The sequence below is a fragment of the Mizuhopecten yessoensis genome, unplaced genomic scaffold, assembly GCF_002113885.1.
Source record: "Mizuhopecten yessoensis strain PY_sf001 unplaced genomic scaffold, ASM211388v2 scaffold8195, whole genome shotgun sequence".
Taxonomy (NCBI): Eukaryota; Metazoa; Mollusca; class Bivalvia; order Pectinida; family Pectinidae; genus Mizuhopecten; species Mizuhopecten yessoensis.
This window is the reverse complement of record NW_018407426.1, coordinates 259,884-280,107: the sequence shown is the minus strand read 5'-3', so window position 1 is coordinate 280,107 and position 20,224 is coordinate 259,884. Positions and strand designations below refer to the sequence as shown.

Here is a 20,224-nt window from a genome sequence, read left to right as displayed (position 1 = left end):
CAAACACAAGGCATGTTTAGACTAAGCAACTTAGAATCTATCCCTACGGTACAAGATCCCCATCTCTCCTCCATGTGGGGAATGATTCTTTTCCTCTTGTCCTGTCAATATGCAATGTTAATGTAGCATCAATGAATTGTTGATGTGGCGTCATATAATTGTTTATAATTTGGGAATCCTTTCATCTCCACCTCCGGATGAGACAAGGATTTCTCTTACCCTGGACAGGTGAATCCATACTTTTTACCGGTGTGAGATTTCCTCGTCTCACCCTAGGGTTGAGATGGGGATTCCCCTATTCATAATAATGGTATGACGTCACTTCAACAATACAATGACGTCACGTCAACACTCCATCAACGTCACGTCAACCCTGAATTTAGCATGTAATGTTATCATTACATTGTGTATATGATACACATTGGGAGAATAGGATAAGAGAAAAAGAATCATTCACCCCTTTGTTGGTAAGATAGAGTAATCTCAACCACAGGGAAAGATTCTTAAGTTGCCAAACGCTCGGCAGAGCCTCGTGCTTGGCAACATAAGAATCTTTCCCCTCGGGTTGAGATCCCCCTATCTCACCCCCCAAGGGGGTGAGAGATTCTATTAATCTGCCACGAGGAAAAGTGTGGATATGCATGTCAAGAATGAATGAAAGTCATATCCTTTATGGGCGTCAGTGTTTTTGTGATACAATAAAAGTTACGAACAAACATCATGTCACATTACATAAACAGATGTTATAACATTATGATTGGGAGGCTGATATAAAAAGTATTTGTATGCATTCAGAAACAATAATTATCCTCTTTGAAGACAAAATATGAGAGAAAACGAGTATGTAGGTATGAAGGATACAAAAATTCTAACCTGAAGCCTCAGATCTTATCCTCTATAAGGACGGAAGGTCCATGTAACAGGTCATAGCCACAAGGATTGGCAACAAGAAAATGTTACTTGGTAATGTGAACAGATGTGTTGATGATTGGCAACCTTACTTGAAGAACACTTTCGTTCACAAGAGAAAATAGCCTCTGAAGTGATAAAGGAAAGCTGTTTGCATTCTATGTAGTGTACCAAGGTATTCATTGTACCTTTAATGTTCATAGTATCAATGTATCCTACATGTTATCTGATTATGACAACAGCTAAAATGGTTGTGTAATTTTTATTATATAAAATACTATGCATTCAACACAAATAAACCGTGATATTTAAAACTTCTCTTTTGTTTTGTTAGTTCAATACCATCGTAGATTCTAGATGTCTCAAACACACACAAAAAAACAATTCAAGTTGAATCATGAATTTCCTGGAGTTCAATTTTTGGGATTATTGTTGATTGTACCTTCTAATACATGAATTTGTGTTTCTGTCAATGCACACCACATTTTCCTTTGTCCAGTTCAATTGGAATTGAACCTTTAGCCAGTGATCAGTTTTTCATGGTCAATGTCATGAAAATCTGATACACAGTAAAGAACAACACAACTACATGAGTATATCATGTTGGAGATTTAATTGATGATTTTTAATAGCACAAATAAATAGCACAGTCAAGTTAGCAACTTTAATATCAAATATGAGTAATCTAGCCCATTATTTACAAAACCAGAGAAATTACAATCTCATCTCTGAATTACCTGGCCTTGTTATCACACTGTCGAACAGATAACTTCAGATGAAAGAGGTTGAAAACGAGACCTGACAACAGATGGATGATAAAATTTTGTCAACAATATTTTAAAATTACATATAGAAAAAAGGCAAAAGAAATTCTTCCTACAAAAATTAATTTCCAAACCACACTACACACAGCACGGTTTCATATAATATTATACCTTATTTCACCAGATATCTGCATGACGTAACCTTCATGGTCTGGAGTTTAAACATAAACTTACCTAACTACAAAAGGACCAAACTCACATTGGCCAAAGTTAATGTGCCTGTGCAGAGAAACAGGAAGCTGTGCTTGTCTAGATGACTAATGACCTACCTACACTTTTCATTGGTCTGACTAGATCTATGAAGACATCATCTGCAGCTCTGTGCATGCAGAATTATTTGAAAGAAAAGCTGTGATTAGTTGTTCACTGGTATATGTAACCGTGTTAGATAGAAACAACCTGACAATGGTTGTCGATCACACTCACTCCATACATGTACATGCAAAATCCCTGGATATTGTAAGATAAAAGTGGCAATGTCACTTGTTTAAATGAGAGTACATTGTATAATGAAATTGATAATCATAATCTCAATGATTGCAAATTGTCCTCAAAACTAATACCTGAATGTATCCAGATATTCTAGGATATTTTGTCTCCATCACAATTTTTAATGAATACATTGTGCATATGATAATAAGTTTTCCAACTGGACAAGATGTGAAATTTTAACAACAGATGGTGCATTTCTCCTGAAGAGTTATACTATAAGTCTTGTATTTAGAACAAAAGTGAGACAGACACATTTATGCTTTTGTGTAAAACATTTTCAAACATCTTGTTTAATTTCCCCATCATTGTTACTTCTTTTACACATTTATCTATACATAGTGTTGATACTCTTTTATTTCAAGCAGTGCTTACACATATATTGTCTGCGATTGGTCTATCTATTAATCTATACAACACAGGATGTGTTGATCAAATGAGCTGGTTCTTAAACTCCCTATCTTTAACATTGTCTGTTTCCAACCTTTCAGAGTGGCACTATTATGCCTCTGAAATACTTTATATCTAAAGATATTTATTGTACATGCTGACCTTGTTAACCTTGAGTGACATCATGGGTTATTATATGTATCAAAGGACACTTGGCACAGATGTAAAATTCTGACCCCCATAAGATCTTGAGTGATATCAACACTCAATGTATATCTTAATCCTGACACCTGATAACTCTGAAACCCTGTTTTTCTTACGAATCCCTTGTCAATGTTATGAATTGTACTGGTGTTTTTAGCATCAAAATGGTGTTCCCTCAGCACTGTAGAGGAATAAGTCAAAATCCGTCACCTTAATGACAGCAAATCAAAACCTGAAGAAATATCACAGCAAAATCACAAAACCTGAGGCTTGACATTTGTTTGCTGCGTTTTCTTCAAAGCGTAAAATTCCAAAACATTATCCATAAAATGCTTGGATTTGATGTCCCGAGAGATTTCAGACCTGCATTTATTTTTCTAGTTTTATTCAAGGTCCCTCATTTTCAAAATTACTGAGTCACAACATCATAGGAAGGGTTCTATGGTCATTTCCAGGGCAGCACAGGGGTTACCGAGTTCAAATTTGGTGATGACCTCAGGGTGCAGGACACCAATCTGACCAATCTTTTCGCCTCGTAGAACGATCTCCGCACTCCGCCCAGGGAAATAGGTAGGATCTGTAATTACAAGTTCAGTCAGACACAGGTCACAAAGCAAAAGGTCATACTACAAACAGTAAGGTAGTGAATCAATGTACATCAATGTTGACTAGTTCACGATTCACTAGTTGTGTTACTAACTGATCACTCATTTATGATTGATTGTGACACACGAGACAGATTTAAAATACCTAAGGTCAATTTCCAATTGGCAGAAAGTTAGAAGCCTCCTGATGTGGGGCTCAAATAACTTTGCTTTTTATAGTACATGTACACACAGTGACAATGAATTTCAATCAAATAAATAGAGGATATTTAATGGTGTCTTCAGTAATAACAAATATATTTCACGAGGGTGGCTAATACTTTGATATTTTTCATGAGTGCGCAGCACAAGTTAAACATATCAAAATATTAGCCACACGAGTGAAATATATTTGTTATTACTGAAGACACCATTAATGTTCTATGAATTACATTTTTAAAGCATAATAAAGCATAAAACATGAAAAATGTAATGCTTTAAAAAAGGTTGGGAATCAGAAGCATAATAATTAGCGCCATATTCTAATGACATCACGCTTAACAAGGCTGTGCGCCATTTTGAATGGGATACTCAATGCAATTCTCATTTGAATCTGAACAAAAAAATTGGTGCCTTTGAATTGATACGGTTATAATTGGTCAATACCAAAAAGTGATATTTTCACAGTGTGAAAGATATCACTTTTATCAAGTTGATAAAATCTGATATTTCACTGGCAAAAATGTAATAAATGCAAACATTAACATTGGGCAAGGATGCCATGTATGAAATGGGGGACTTTGTGAAGTTTGAGTTAGAGTGACCCAAGGTAACTTCATACCTGGACTCTCTCGAATGTGATAACCATTGTTGTCTTACCTGGACTCTCTCAAATGTGATAACCATTGTTGTCTTACCTGGACTTTCTCAAATGTGATAACCATTGTTGTCTTACCTGGACTTTCTCCAATGTGATAACCATTGTTGTCTTACCTGGACTTTATCAAATGTGATAACCATTGTTGTCTTACCTGGACTCTCTCGAATGTGATAACCACTGTTGTCTTACCTGGACTCTCTCGAATGTGATAACAATTGTTGTCTTACCTGGACTCCCTCGAATGTGATAAGCATTGTTGTCTTACCTGGACTTTCTCCAATGTGATAACCATTGTTGTCTTCCCTGGACTCTCTCGAATGTGATAACCATTGTTGTCTTACCTGGACTCCCTCGAATGTGATAACCATTGTTGTCTTACCTGGACTTTCTCCAATGTGATAACCATTGTTGTCTTACCTGGACTCTCTCGAATGTGATAACCATTGTTGTCTTACCTGGACTCTCTCGAATGTGATAACCATTATTGTCTTACCTGGACTCTCTCGAATGTGATAACCACTGTTGTCTTACCTGGACTCTCTCGAATGTGATAACCACTGTTGTCTTACCTGGACTCTCTCCAATGTGATAACCATTGTTGTCTTACCTGGACTCTCTCGAATGTGATAACCATTGTTGTCGTTTGTCATTGGAACCTCCAGCAGCTGCATCACACGGTCAAGCATTCCTTTCACAATCTCAAACCCAGATGACTTGTTGTAGTTGACTAGACACAGCCGTCGATCATTCCTGGCCCCAACATCTACAAGTAGACCAAACAAATAGGACTCACCGTACAAAACAGAAAAATAAAGAATTACTATGGTTACAATGTAGTCTGTGTTACTATGGTTACAATGTTATCTATGTGTTACTATGGTTACACTGTAGTCTATGGCCCCTTTTGTGTATCCGGTTCAACTGGTTTGTCTGTTTGTAAATGTAACAAAAATTAATTTCAGTTATAAATCTTGGCAGACCTGCAAGTGTTTAAGTAAGCCTTGCCTGAGAGCAGCATCAGATTACTAGGTCCGATCTTATTTCATAAACAAACAACTGTGGTCCAACAGTTCAACCGTTTGAATCATGATAAACGAATGTGGCCTATGTGTTACTAATGGTTACCTTTTGTCTTGTCCTTATAAACCACATCTGATATCTCAAACAGGCGGAGGGGGAGGGGCATCTGTCGGTTGTTACTGATTGTTCTCAGTACGCCAGGCAGCAGACAAGATCTGGCTATCTGTTGGGAGGGTAACAATAACATTAAATCAATGTAAAAGTATTAAGATGATGTAGCTGAAACCTTGGGTCAACAGATACCTGCTGTTACCCTAGATTCCATCCGAAAACTCATAATAAGTAGATCACGACTACTGAGTACAGTTTGGTTATCTTTAATGACAATGGTTAAATATTACGTGCTAGTAATGCTTGATTGATCTGTTTGGAATTTTACAAATTCATAACAACTGAATAACGCGATGACATTGTCCACAGATGATGGGGCCACTCAAGGGGCAAAATAGAGTGCTTTTACACTGATATGTAACAAGCATGATATTTCAGCCGCTCACTTTATTCTGCTATGTAACCACAGGTTCCTGGGAACCGAAAGAAAAGTAAGTAGACAAGACAGAAATAGAAGATATAGTTTCAAAGGTCATTGTTTTGCAATGATGGCAGCAGGTAATAATTTTTTCTCCTCGAGAAGGGAAAGAAGAAAAAATCTATTCGCTTTCTTGGTACTCTACATACAGTTGGATATTGCAGACAGTATTCTTTTCCCTACACCTGAAGTTTGAGGGAATGCATGAAAGAAAACCCAGACCATAGATGAAATGTGCTAGGTTTACTTATTCAGGGCTGCTTAAGGTTCCCCGATCCGCTGCCAAAAACTGTTACTTAGTGTTGGAAACTGGTTTGACTATAGAAAGAAAACCATACCTTACAGGACTTTCATGAGAAATGATAATTTAATAGGATATTAGTGGACACAGGCATTGCTGCTTCGATATCCACATCAGTATAATCATGAAATAAACAAAATATAATTAACAAAAGTGTTCTGTGTGTAAAAAAAATCAGTGAAGCTACACCGAGATTTGAACCCTGAACTACAGATTTATGTACCATCGTTGTAACCGATTGAACTACCTTGTCAACAGTAGTGTCTTGGCCCAACTGTGCTTCAGTATATATAGAGAAAAACAGTGCAGTGGGACAGGGCTGCTTAGTTACCTGAAAGTCAAGTGTCTTGGGGTTGGCGATGTGTACAGCATTAGCTTCCTCTATGGTTTTCCGCAGCTTGTCCGACACATCACTCCTTGAGCACTGTTATAATTAAGTGTGCACCGAGTTAAGTAACTTACAAATACAACAAAACATGCTGTTTTACAGAAATTTAAAAGTAACATCAAGCTGACTGGTTTGTTCTGTCTGAATGTCATCCTTCCTCCTCTAAAGGACTGTCTTCCAACAATGTGTATCAATCATAAACTTAAGCATAATGTAATTATGTAATAGAATAATATACTTTTTTTAATAAAATAGTGTATTTAAATTCTGGTGTGAATTATTCAAGCTTCATTACTGTATGCCGGAAATAATAATTATGATAAATATGTAATCATTTGAGGTTCGTATATACACTTTATCACAATCTAGGTCGTCGAAGGGGTTCGCCCAGTCAAATATTCGCCCTTTGCTGATAAAATCCATGTTCGCCAGTGTAAATTTCGCCCTTACAATATATTGTTTGTTGTGTACTAGTATTTTGTGCCATGATAAAATTGCGAAAGTTAAACTGCAGCAAAAATGTCCGGTATACAGTATCTTATATTACTTAACTTAACCCTTTCACCCCTATGTAACTTTAGTAGACTCTACCATGCATTGACATGAATGAGTCCATTATGGACAACATTAGTTTGTTAAAACTCTCCATAATCTTTCACAATGCCATGACACAATCTGTATGGAGAAGTAACCCTCCAATTTTCACTCACCAGGGCAAAAGTAAGGACTTCCGTGAACCCGCCGGCTGCCATTTCTTGTCGTAGCTGGTCAGTAAGCTTGTTGATGGGTAACTACAGACAACAATAATTTTTGAAACTGACAACAACCTTGTACCTGCTTACCTTTCAAAATTCACTGAATTCTTCTGATTTTAAAAGTTTGAAAATTAGAGTCTCCCTTCGAAACAGTAAAACTTGAAACCATTAATTATGTCAAATTTTGCATTAAATAAATCATTGCAATATTTCACGAGTTTTACAATAAAAATTATTGCACAAATTGGCACTTCAGTTGATGGATTATGAGTTATCCTGTAAACAACCTACCTGGTTAGCTACAGTGTTGGTTAGGGGAATGGTCTTTTTGATGTTGTTGTACCCAAAGGAGATCGCCACATCCTCCGTAACATCACAGGCGTGGATCACATGTACACACAGTCAAGGTCAACACTTCACAAACACCACTCAGATACAAAACAACTAAATACTATCTATGTAACAACTATATAATATCTATATAACATCTACATAATATCTATATAACAACTACATAATATCTATATAACAACTATATAATATCTATATAACAAATGTATAATATCTACATATATCTTTATTGTGTTTGCCGAGTAAAAGGATATCCTGACGGGTGGGAGGGACCTCAACCCTCACCTGGGCCCCACCATCTGCCACCTCAGCAGCTAAACACATCCGTGTCAGCAAGCGCGCTGTTTCCTCTGGAGTGATTCTGCAAAACATTTTAGTAAATACATTTGTAAGTAGATTCAGAATGAAATGAAAAAAGGTAATTTCAATTCAGAGTTCATAATGTGTCCTTTGTTAAGAGTTTATAGCTAATCCTGCATACAAATACAAATTCACATCAAACGAAGGCTCAAATTTCTGTTTGATAAAATTTATTTGCACAAAGGAGATAAAATTTCTTTGACATTCAATATTGTTTTTAGTAAAGGTATACTTTGTGATGTCAACCATTGCCGAAAGTTTGTTGAATCTATTATTTATGCAACGGAATTTGAAATCCATTTTCTGGTCACTTATAATGAGATGTTTGTATGATGATAATAAGATGGTCGCACTCACTTAATGCCGACATTACGATTGATAATGTCTACGCTCACATTCTCCATCCTGTATCCCAGCTCCTGTGTAAGAAAGACCACAGTGATATATCTCTCTCATAGCAAAATACTGAAAAATATTATCTCAAACATTAATGACCGATTTAAAAAAAAAATGTATCTTCCATTTATTTCACTTTTCAAGATACTTCAATGTGGTGTCATGTTGTAGCCGTTTAAGTGTATGCCATGAGGGTCTAGTTAGAGATTTACCATAGCAGCTCAGAGGTTATTCAAATGATTTGTAAATTTTACCTGTTTTACCTGTTGTCGGTCTTTATTAAACATATCTGCTTCTTGAACCCCTTATACCTTGAGGCAAGTGACTTTGATTTCTACCAAAAAAACTTATCACGATGCTTACTGTATTTCATTGTCGGATTGTTTAACATAAACCAACATGGATGTCATTTATTTTCATTTATGAAGTTTCAATGATGTTTGGAGATTTCTGAAATGTTTATTCATAGTAATCTGTACACAATTACAACGCAAAAGTTCAATTTTATTTTGTGTGGTCCATATAAAATCTCTCTGATACTGTAAAATAAAATTGTTACAATAAAACTTGGAACAGCGACTACCTTTCTTGCAACAACAAATGTTTATTTACTTTTTAATCTTTGACTGATGTTTTCGCCACATTATAACTATGCTACTGATGGTGGATTTATTTGTAGGTGGCATACTCACAGGATAGAATGCAGAGCTACCGTCTGGCATTGTGACCTTCGCCTTTTCCACTCTGTAAATACAACGAGTTATTTCAGAACATAATGTCAATGATAGTATTTAGAGCATAACCATCATTGAAATCTGATGGTTCCTCTCTAAGTACACAACTTCTATGGACTTTTGGTAGCAGAGTACAGTAGCGTACGGTGGCCATGGGTGATATTTTTATACAATGAATAACCCCTGTAATATAACATGTATCAAAATTTTAAAAAAAAATCAGCACTAAAATTGGCATATACATGATGAAGTGGACTATGTGGGCTTCATAATTTAAAAAAAAGAAAAGTCGAATTTGGTTTGAGACTACAATTTTGGGCATTTACGAATCTGTGTCTACACAACAAAAGCTAGCTTTTCATGTAGTCTATTTTTGTACTCAGCACATGTGTAAATATTGTGAAAAATCCACCGGAATGACCTATGCTAAAACGTGAGTATTTCTGTTACCGAGTAGGCGATATTTAATTTCAGACAGGTTTTAAGAAAAACAATTCTACTTGCGGGGGTCAAATTCTGGGTTAAAAATCATGATTTTTTGCATATTTTGGTGTTTTTTGATGTGGTAACCATGGTTTTCAGAAGTCCCAAATCTGGGGAAATCACTTTTTGAAAAAAAAAATGTTCTTCTAAAAAACACCTATTAAAAATGTAGTTTATAAATATATATATATATGTAGGTGTGTTGTGCAGGATGAATCCGCTATCCATGTTTATCCGAGACATGCCCTTTATTTTTAGGGTCAAGCCATTTCTACTGTACTCTGCCACCTTATACACACAGACATTGATTTTTTCTGAAAAAAAGCCTTTTTATGCTTTATTCAGCTTCACTTTCATTCATTATTGCTTAAAACTACTCAAAACGTTTAAAAAGTTACATATAAAGGTCAATATATAGGTCACTAGCCTATTACCTGTGAATGTATAAAGAGGGGTTAACTCGCCCTTTTCACAGGCACTTCACACTTCATCACATATGTGTCAATTGTGTAATTGGTAAAGTTGATACCAAACAACAAATAATTAACAGGCTATCTCCTGATGCATTCAGACCAGATTTCAGTCTGTTTCACTTAGTTCAGCACCCGGTATCCATGGTAACTAACACATAAAGTTGTATTTATTGAAAATGGGTAAAATATCTGTTTTCATTCTAATTACACTATTTTATATGTTTTTTTCCACTTGATTCAGCTTACAGATTAAATTAACAAAGTCAATAATGTCAATAAATTTTATTTCCATAATTACAGCTGAAGAAAACTTTTTTTTCTAGTGAAATATGTAAAATGACCAATGTCTGGGGTCACTGTCAATTCTAGGCGAGGAAAGTAAACAACGGTTGCTATGGTGTCATTTGTCTGATGTTTCAGAATATCTGACAGTTTTGTGCTGTTCATCGGTTACGGGAAGTGTGTCTGTTTCTAGTTTGTTGTTGTGATGGGTTTCCTGGTATTCATTTTGATATCAGTGAGCCTTGATGATGTCACATATGCCCATTGATGACGTCATAGTTATGATGACATCACAGTAACTATGACGTCATCACACAAGACAGAAACATCCTTGTATCACTGTTCTGTTTTGTTTTTCACATGCACATGATCTTAAAGCATCATATTTTACCCCAAAAAAAAAATTATTCCTGAAAACTACAAAGTTATTCAAGTTTTAATTTTTCAGATTACCTCCCTTTGTTGGTAGTTTGAGAGCAGAATTGGTAAAAAATCACCTAGCAGGAGAATTCATATTACTCGGTCACTTTTAAAGTGAGAAAGGAAACGGATACATCTTTTTGTTCATTGTGTCATTTTCCAGACATTTAAAAGGTTTTGATTGAATTTTTGGGGAAAAAAAGGGATGTATAAGGTAGCAGAGTACAGTAGCGTACGGTGGCCATGGGTGATATTTTTATACAATGAATAACCCCTGTAATATAACATGTATCAAAATTTAAAAAAAAAATCAGCACTAAAATTGGCATATACATGATGAAGTGGACTATGTGGGCTTCATAATTTAAAAAAAAGAAAAGTCGAATTTGGTTTGAGACTACAATTTTGGGCATTTACGAATCTGTGTCTACACAACAAAAGCTAGCTTTTCATGTAGTCTATTTTTGTACTCAGCACATGTGTAAATATTGTGAAAAATCCACCGGAATGACCTATGCTAAAACGTGAGTATTTCTGTTACCGAGTAGGCGATATTTAATTTCAGACAGGTTTTAAGAAAAACAATTCTACTTGCGGGGGTCAAATTCTGGGTTAAAAATCATGATTTTTTGCATATTTTGGTGTTTTTTGATGTGGTAACCATGGTTTTCAGAAGTCCCAAATCTGGGGAAATCACTTTTTGAAAAAAAAAATGTTCTTCTAAAAAACACCTATTAAAAATGTAGTTTATAAATATATATATATATGTAGGTGTGTTGTGCAGGATGAATCCGCTATCCATGTTTATCCGAGACATGCCCTTTATATTTAGGGTCAAGCCATTTCTACTGTACTCTGCCACCTTTGCAATATGCCATGACAAAATTGAAGGCTCACAGTAGGCAATCCTTAAGCTGTCCTTTAAAGATTACAGAGAAAGTACACTCAACTTCAAAGTATGTTTTGCTGTTATGCTGTCGTACGATTCTTTTGATTTTCATCAAAGACATCAGATTAGTCTGCTTGTAACATCTTAAATGTGTCATGTAGAGCCTTCAATTTTGTCACAACATATTCATAGGTATAGTGCAGATATCTATATCAATAGTAGAACCTATTGCTTTCAAAGATTGGACATTGTGACAGATCATCAAAGACTTGACTTACGTGAAGGGTTTGTCACAATATTCACAGAACATGGCGACCAGAGTGTCGATGACCACCTTGGCCTTGGTCAGGTCTGTGGCGGTACATTCTATGAACACATTGCGTGTGTCACAAGTGATCTTACTGTGGTCCCCTACAATAGCAATGAATCAGTTAGTAGAAAAAACAGAATACAAATCATTTCATCATATTCTACAGATCCTCATCAATTTGACTCTAGTCAGGTGATAAATTTTACTTCAGGATGCTATATCTATATAAAGAACCTTTTATTTGTATGCCCCTGCCATTTAATGGAACTGGGGGTTGAGGCAAATAGTGTTTTATACCCATCTTTGTCTCATTGTGTATAACCTTGGGTCCAGTCCCCTCCTGTAGTGATTTTTTTCCATGATGTTACCAACTGTTATTCTTAGCAGATTTTCAAATTAGTGTATACACAGTATGAGACTACTTTGGATGCATTTATATTTCAGGACCTAGGATCAACAACATCGAGGTCACTGTTACTATTTTTAGGTTAACCAAGGGGGCAGGGCATTCATATCATCATATCTCAGGTTTTCCATATAATATGTTGTAAGAATTGTTAAAATGTTTTGCATATTTCACTTTAAAGCTATCTAAAAATTTAAGAAACCAAATTAAGTGGGATGTAACACCTTGACCATTATATTATACTGACCGTTGATAATTGGTGGCATTGACAGGACAACACCATTCTGGTCATAGATGACCGGGTACACTGGCTTGTCCTGGATAATCGGCAGGAAGTGCTTTAATTGGTTGTCAGTCTGAAACAATCAAACATTACAGGGGGTCAGGCTTTAGATAGTAGATGTCACAGGGCCAATAAAGGAGGTCACATGGTTCAGTTATGACACCACTGAGACAAAGTACAGAAACCACAATCAGTAGGTCAATGAGATCTTAAGGTGTAACTGTAGAGGTCACAGGGGTCAATGAATAAAGTACTAGGCTTTATCAAAGAAATAAAATAATAATCTAACACTGAATTTGGAGAAAAAAACTTTCCTTTGTTTGAAAACAGGAAATACTGTAAACAGAGAGAATTTCGCCCAGTCAAATATTAGACCTTTGCCAATAAAATCAATGTCCATGTGTAAATTTTTACCTTCGCATGGAATTACTATAAACTGTAGGTTTTGAACTAGCACAAGCTGGCATGATGAATTCGCCCTGATTGAGGAGGGCCAAAAAGGTCTAAGTTAAATGCTTCACAAATTTCCTGGTATACAGTAAACAAAAAACCAATAACAAACATTTACAATTGTATATTCAATACTACATATTAACCACAAACAAATCGGTCAACCAATATCATATAAGCAATCAAATATGCCGACCAATTACCACACAAAAACTACTGACAAACATGTCTAAATTACCAATCTATAGACAGAAATAATTAACATTCAAATATTGAAAACACAGGCAATTGCAACAGACATTTAATCCAAACCCCCTACCCTCCAAAATGGATCAAACTAAGTTATTTCTTACTGAATACAGAGCCATCAGTTCAGGAGCTGTCATCTCTCTTTCCTGATTTAATGCCTTGAATTTAATGTCTGCTGGAGGTCGAGCATCATACAGAAAAGGTCCCTTTATTGTGTCAAGGTCGTGAGTTCCTATAGCAACTAGAGTTCTTCTCCTAAAAAACACAATATAATAATGTAAACAAGATAACAAATTCCATGCACTCAAATAATGATATTACCAGTAAATTAAAATTTGGCGAAAATGAATCAAGACCCAGAGCTAGCTAGTCCTAGCCATTTTTCTTTATATAAAAAAAAAAAGGGAAGTTTCTATTACATGTTTCATGGTGACCACCATTTATATTGTATATGAATACATGCAGTGAAATCAACTCATTCAATGAAATGAAAGAACTGAATTCTTGCCTAGGGTTCTGCCCTCCTGGATAATGTTATTGTAACTTTTGTAGAAGAAGCAAGATGATCACTGAACTATATTTATAGCAGCTGCAGCAATGCCTGGTCTTAAGATGAGGATTTCATAATCGCGTAATGACAATAAATTACCAGCATTGTCAATATCTGTATATGAATAGAAGGAATGGTTTATGTAATTTAATGTATCATTTTGATCAAAATAAATATTATTATTAAAAAAAAAAGAAATTACCTGCAAAGGTTCTGATGTAATTTGTCTTGAAGGCTGATGAAACTCTTGTATCTCTCCTACAAGAAAAGAAGATATATAGTGTTAACCAGTTAGAAGATTCAATCTATATTAAGCACATATACTCACCAAACCTTCACCACAAAAAAGTCTTTTTCTACTTCACATCTTTTTCAAAGATCTCCTCAGAAATAGATTGAGTTTGGATGCTTCCAAATGTACAATTCATAATGTTTTCTTTTTATCTTTTTTTTTACTCAACAAAAAATTATATTTGTATTTGATCTGTAGAAGAATTAAGGAGATCTTTGAAAAGGATGAAGGTTCTGACCATTTAAATGATGCCGCTTTGTAATGAGTCAAATATTTAAACAAACATAGCAGTTTTTAGGCACAAACTATATTAATCAAGCAAGATAACATTATGTCATTGAATATTCTGAAAGTCTGACCTGTGTTCTCTTTAGTAAATTCAACATAAAATGTAGAATCTAAAAACTTGGATTTTCTTCACCTTTACAAAGAAATCAAATTGGGGAAAAAAGAATAAATTCTAAATCTCATTCGGAATACAAATTAATTAAAATTTAACGAGACCAAATTTGGCCCAAATATATAGAGGAAAAACTTATGTTCAATGTTATAATGGTCACAGATTGGTGCTATACACTTGTGAGATACTTACTGGGGTGAAGGTGATGTTTCTGAGGACAGCTGCTACAGCATACGGACGTACCTGGGCCGTCTGTAAACACCAAGTTAAAGTATTAACACACTGAGCTCTGGTCATCCCCACTAAATCACAGAACCAAACCAATATAATCACAGAACTAAACCATACATACTTATAGATACTCTCAATAGGTCTACAACCAACGTAGCCATGGAAAGTTAATACAGTAATGTTCCAATTAATATCATGTCAATTATTGACACTTTTCAGTTAATATCATGTCAATTATTGACACTTTTCAGTTAATATCATGTCAATTATTGACACTTTTCAGTTAATATCATGTTTTCGAATGCTTTATTTATTGGTATAATTTTGTTAAACATCCTAGCAACAGCTAAGGTCATGTAAGGGCGTGCCTCCATGTGTGTTGTGTATGCATGCTTGTGTGTATTTGTGCTGAAGGCAGGGTATGTTGGTGTAATTGTCTCCTTGTGATAGCTTGGATCCAATGCCAACTGCGTAGTGCTATCTCACTGAAATACCATGCCAAAGACACCCAGCACAGTAGTAAGCCCAATCACCTGCTATATATACTGTGTAATACAATATATGATAACATCACTTGCTTTGAAGTGAATTTCACTTAATATTAATTTTTATTTTGGCCACTGTCACAAAAAACATAGGCAATAAGAAAAAGAATTCATTGTTTATGCCCTTTGGGTCTGTAGTAATGTAAACTGGCTTAATTCTGGTTTACCTGGTATCAGAGGTTTTTTTAAATGGTCTACAAATATTTTCTGCAATTGATAAATTCATTTTTATAAAACAGTAACAAGTGATTATTCATGAATTTCATTTTTTTTCCTATGCTGCAAGCAGGTGCTGAATGTATGTAATTAGTGTATTAATGTGGCAGATACTAGCAGGCAGTAATAACTGGGCAGAAGACGTTTTTCCTCATTTTCCAAAATACCTGCACTTCTATAAGGAAATATACTTACAGACGGTAGAACTGTAAGTTCCTGCAACTGGTCACCGTTTGGTTCCAATGCTTCATACCTGGGAGCCTTTATTCTACACAGCAAAGATACCAGAGATTTCAGAAGAATGAAAGTGGGTTTAAGTCATTAGGAAATACAATAAAAGCCCACTTCCTCAAAACTCGGTTTACTCGAATACCCCTTATTCGTCGAATAGTTTGTGTGGTCCCGACCAACTTCGTACATATTCTTTGTAAAGTAACCCCGGCTTAGTTGAACCGTTATTCCTCGAACAAACATTTGGAAATTGAATATTTGTAGTTAGATTTAGATTTCCTTCAGCATTAGTTGACATTCGTACAGGCTAAATGCACCATCTGGAAACATTTCAATACTTGTTTACAGATTTACTTGAAATCAAAGCAATGTGAACACCAATAAGATTGTGTTGTAATGGCAGAAGTAGAATTCCTTTGAAATACTCACTTTTCAAGGAAAACTTTGAGAGCTCGAGTCAGTCCTTCAATACACAGTAAGTCATATCTGTGAATCAACGATAAGACTGCACTGTCAAACACGGTATACATGTATCAGACAAAATAAATCAGTTTTAATGTTTCAGAACAGAACAAGAGCTTTTAAAATCATGGCAAAAAAACAGTAACAAGATGATTTCTTCTGAAAAGAGGAAGAATCACATCCATTTGAAATATTACTGGTCTAAAGTTACCATATTTTATTGGTTCAAAACCTAGATATATTGTAATAATAATTGTGTAACATTGAAATATTTGATTGATTAATAATTGATATCATATTCAGCCCATTCCTTGCTTTACAAAGTTTATATGTCAGGGTCATAACATGAAGTTAGCAATATTCTGGACTGTAAAGGGCAAATTCAAGAATAAACCCATTTTGGAACATACTCGTCTTGAGAACTTAGAACATATTTCTAATATGTTTATTCAGGTAAATTTTGTAATGTGTTAATCTTGGTAGATTGTGGTAAGGTAATGTTTCTTTTGTGTTAATCTCGGTTAATTATTAATAATCAATATTTCTGATGTGTTCAGTATCTTGTCCATGAGTAATACCCATGTTAAATAGATTGTTTATCATGTTGTTGATAGATTTGTATTTCTACAGTCATTCTATTCCTAGATATATCACTTACTATGTAACTCCTTTTACTACCAGGTATTTATTTATTAATAAATGATAATATAATGATGCTTGAACTCCATTTTGAAGTAGCGTGAATGTTTTTACTAAGTTGCATAAATCTCCCCCACCCCCCTCGAATGGTGTCAGTTGTTGTGTTTAACCAACTGTAACATGCTCTGATGCATCGGTGGGCATGACAGCAAGCCATTCGCCGCGAAATTGGCCAGCCATTCACAACTACATGCCTGGCCTGTAATTTAAGTGCTAGACTGTGATTTTAGACCTCTTAATGACCAAGGTCAGTGTGAATCCATGAAGCTTTTATTTATTCATTAAGATTTACCAAACATTGTTTCTTTTCGTGAGACCGATTGAAATTCGTGAGAAATGTATGGACCTACACCCGACGCTTCAAACAACACGCTGGGCGAAGAAAAAAACTTTGGATACATTGCAGTTTTAAGTAAATTTAGCATATTTAAGCAGTTTTCGATTTTTCGATTATTAGAGATTGTAATTGAGCGCTTACATTTTCAACAATATCGATTGACTTTCAACTTTTTTCGATTATCGGAACACCCCTACATATAACGTTGATGTCAATATATGTAGCTCAAAGAGTCGTCTTTTTTCAGAAAACACATATTAGTTCTGATGCAATTTCTTAAAACATCACCTGTTGGCTGGTATGTCCACCTTGAATTCTGATGCCAGCTCTGGATTCTGCTTTAGCTCCTCTTCCTCCTAAAAAGTACAATCAAATAAATACACTAAAATTTAGACAATTTATATAACACACTTTGTCTGATGGATGTTCTATAAAGCGGATTCATAACTTAAAAATGAGTCAATAAATGTCAAACAAAATACAGCAGTGAACATTCCAACTCACCGGCTCCTCTGCCTCCAAACCAAACTCAAAACACAGCACATTGAATTCTTCAAATGCTGGAACAAATTAAAGCAAAAACTGTAATTTTAGTAAATTCTTTCGAATGTTTGAGGTTATGAAATAGTTTTAAATAGATTTCTCTAGACATGACTAGCTTGTAATAGATTTGGGAAATTGCAACAGTGAAGATTTGAACCTAGGACCGCAAACTTTAGATGGACATTCTACCAGGTCATTGATGATTGCCCGAGCCTACATTATTTCATCAGTAATTATATTTCCCCCTCTTTAATATTGAAGTCTTCTTCTCTGAAGACAGTACTTATGTACATTATGTGTTCCTGTTTTTGATTTCCCATTCATTCCATAGGCAGAGATTCGGGGCATCTCATATAAGAAAACTTATATTCAGGAATGTCTAAAGAACAATTTTCCATTATCATGGTGACTAGCCTGAGTTTTCTGCCATAATAGATGTCTGGTGTGGGGCCAGAATGCATTGCTATATGAAAACGTGGAATTCTCTGACACCGTTTGGTATTGGGGAGTAACTAATCAACAAAAGATGCGGCCTTCTAAACAAGAATAATATATTCTGTTTTTGGTCCGAATCACTACAGCTTGTTGATTAGTCACCCCGGGGCCCATGACCTACAAAAATGGTGTTCGCTCAGGTGGGAAATTTTTAACGATTGAAAATCGAGGACTCTACTGACAGAATTTAGCAGCTGTTGGTGATAATAAGAGCCAATTTGGATTAATAAATGTGAGGTATGTGTTGTCATAGTAGTGTAGCGGAACTGGAATTTAGAGAACACACGGGCACGCATGTAGACTCCTAGAGGGGGGCCTTCAGGCACATCAGATCAAGATGGAACAGTTGATGGGTCCGGGTGTGGTGATCAATGTCAAGGCCAAGGTCGCCAGTAACATAGACTATCAAGTAACTGACCAAGATTTGATGGCATGGGAGGAAAATCACGGCCCAATTCCATCAGGAGCTATTGTACTGATGAACTCTGGCTGGGGCTCCGTTATCCTGATTTTGTACGAGTCTTCAACTCCTCAACATACAAAGAGGACCTTTCATCGCTCCACTTTCCGACAGTCACCGTCACATTCTTTTGTCAATGTCCCTATGATCGAGTTCAAAGGAGGAACAGGTGCGCCTGCGCTTATGTTCGCCGCCATTGAGGATGAAGGAGACAGAACAAACGGTGCTTCAGCTGTAATCTCTCGTGTGTCGCCTGTTGGCTGTATGATCGTCCTATCACTCTTCATGCTAAAAGTTGTATTTAACAAATCTTTTTAGCAATAGTTAGATATTTTTCCGAAAAACTAAATCTGTGCTTTTTATACTAGTGTAGCGGAACTGGACTGGGGCGATCGTCGGCAACCAGATAGCTCAATTGGTAGAGCATCCGTCTTGAGTTCGGAGAGTTCCGGGTTTGAACCCTGATCTGGCCATGCATTTTACCTCTCCTGTTACGTTTGGCGCCCAACGAAATATACCCACAGAAGGTGGTATTAGGGTCTCGTGTGTCTTCGGGGTCGAAGACTTTGTTAAAGGAGGGAGGAATTTAGCGGAACCCAACTGGATCGATCGGCGCCAACCAGATAGCTCATTCGGTAGAGCATTCGTCTAGAGTTCTGAGGGTCCCGGGTTCAATCCCCGGTCTGGCCGTGCATTTTTGTTACAGTAGATTTGTGTTGTCAGCAGTGAGTGAGTGACCTCATAACTCTAAGATACCAAACGGTGTCGGAGAATTCCACGTTTTCATATAGCAGTGTGCTCTGGCCCAACACCAGACATCTATATGTCAAAGAGTCTAAGTCTGGTGTTAATAAGTCTGGTGTTAATTAGGGCCAGAGGAAACTCAGGCTACATGGTGACATTCCCTTGACATGACTGTATTGAGAAAGTTAAAAATCAGCTTTTGATGTTTTTAATGATTTCATCAATATTTTGCAAACGTGGAGAACAAAAAGTAGACAGAAATTTAATCTGCCAGACGTAGTTTCGATATAATGTCTGTCCGATGATTAAACCTATCAACTGACAGCAGCAGCTGTCTGGACAATGTTTAGACTTAATTACAAGAACTTACTGTACGTTTTTCCTAGCGACTTGAACAGCTGCTCCTTATTTACAGCAATGGTAGGCATGCTAGATTGTGTGATTCAGACCGATATATCACGGAAACACTTGATAATGTTCTCCTTTTTATGATATAATGATGTGTAGCCGGTGGATGATGAAAGCATGGAAAAGGCCTTGCGTACTTAATTATCTCTAAGTTGAAGAGTTCCAAATTTAATGTCTTCAAATTAATAGCAT

At 35.9% G+C, this 20,224-nt stretch overlaps 1 protein-coding gene across 1 annotated transcript; it reads right to left on the bottom strand.

The window, feature by feature from the left end:
- Positions 1–1,505: 1,505 nt before the first annotated feature.
- Positions 1,506–20,166, bottom strand: LOC110455297 (phenylalanine--tRNA ligase beta subunit-like). Its single transcript, XM_021505342.1, has 19 exons — positions 19,995–20,166; positions 17,887–17,942; positions 17,671–17,738; positions 16,314–16,370; positions 15,849–15,921; positions 14,854–14,913; positions 14,172–14,227; positions 13,524–13,674; positions 12,685–12,793; positions 12,000–12,132; positions 9,133–9,184; positions 8,402–8,463; positions 7,939–8,045; positions 7,625–7,725; positions 7,289–7,369; positions 6,522–6,614; positions 5,406–5,523; positions 4,888–5,043; positions 1,506–3,393 (listed from the first exon to the last, which is right to left on the bottom strand). The coding sequence occupies exons 1-19, from the start codon at positions 20,050–20,052 to the stop codon at positions 3,242–3,244; spliced, it is 1,743 nt and encodes a 580-aa protein (XP_021361017.1). The 5' UTR covers positions 20,053–20,166; the 3' UTR covers positions 1,506–3,241.
- Between the last annotated feature and the right edge of the window lie 58 nt (positions 20,167–20,224).

Excerpts from the sequence above, each read along its gene's own strand:
- LOC110455297 (XM_021505342.1), bottom strand. The coding sequence starts at position 20,052 with ATGCCTACCATTGCTGTAAATAAGGAGCAGCTGTTCAAGTCGCTAGGA. Across the intron at positions 14,228-14,853 it reads GAAACATCACCTTCACCCCA|GAGAGATACAAGAGTTTCAT; the intron begins GTAAGTATCTCA and ends CTTTTCTTGTAG. Across the intron at positions 9,185-11,999 it reads TATTGTGACAAACCCTTCAC|AGTGGAAAAGGCGAAGGTCA; the intron begins GTAAGTCAAGTC and ends TTGTATTTACAG.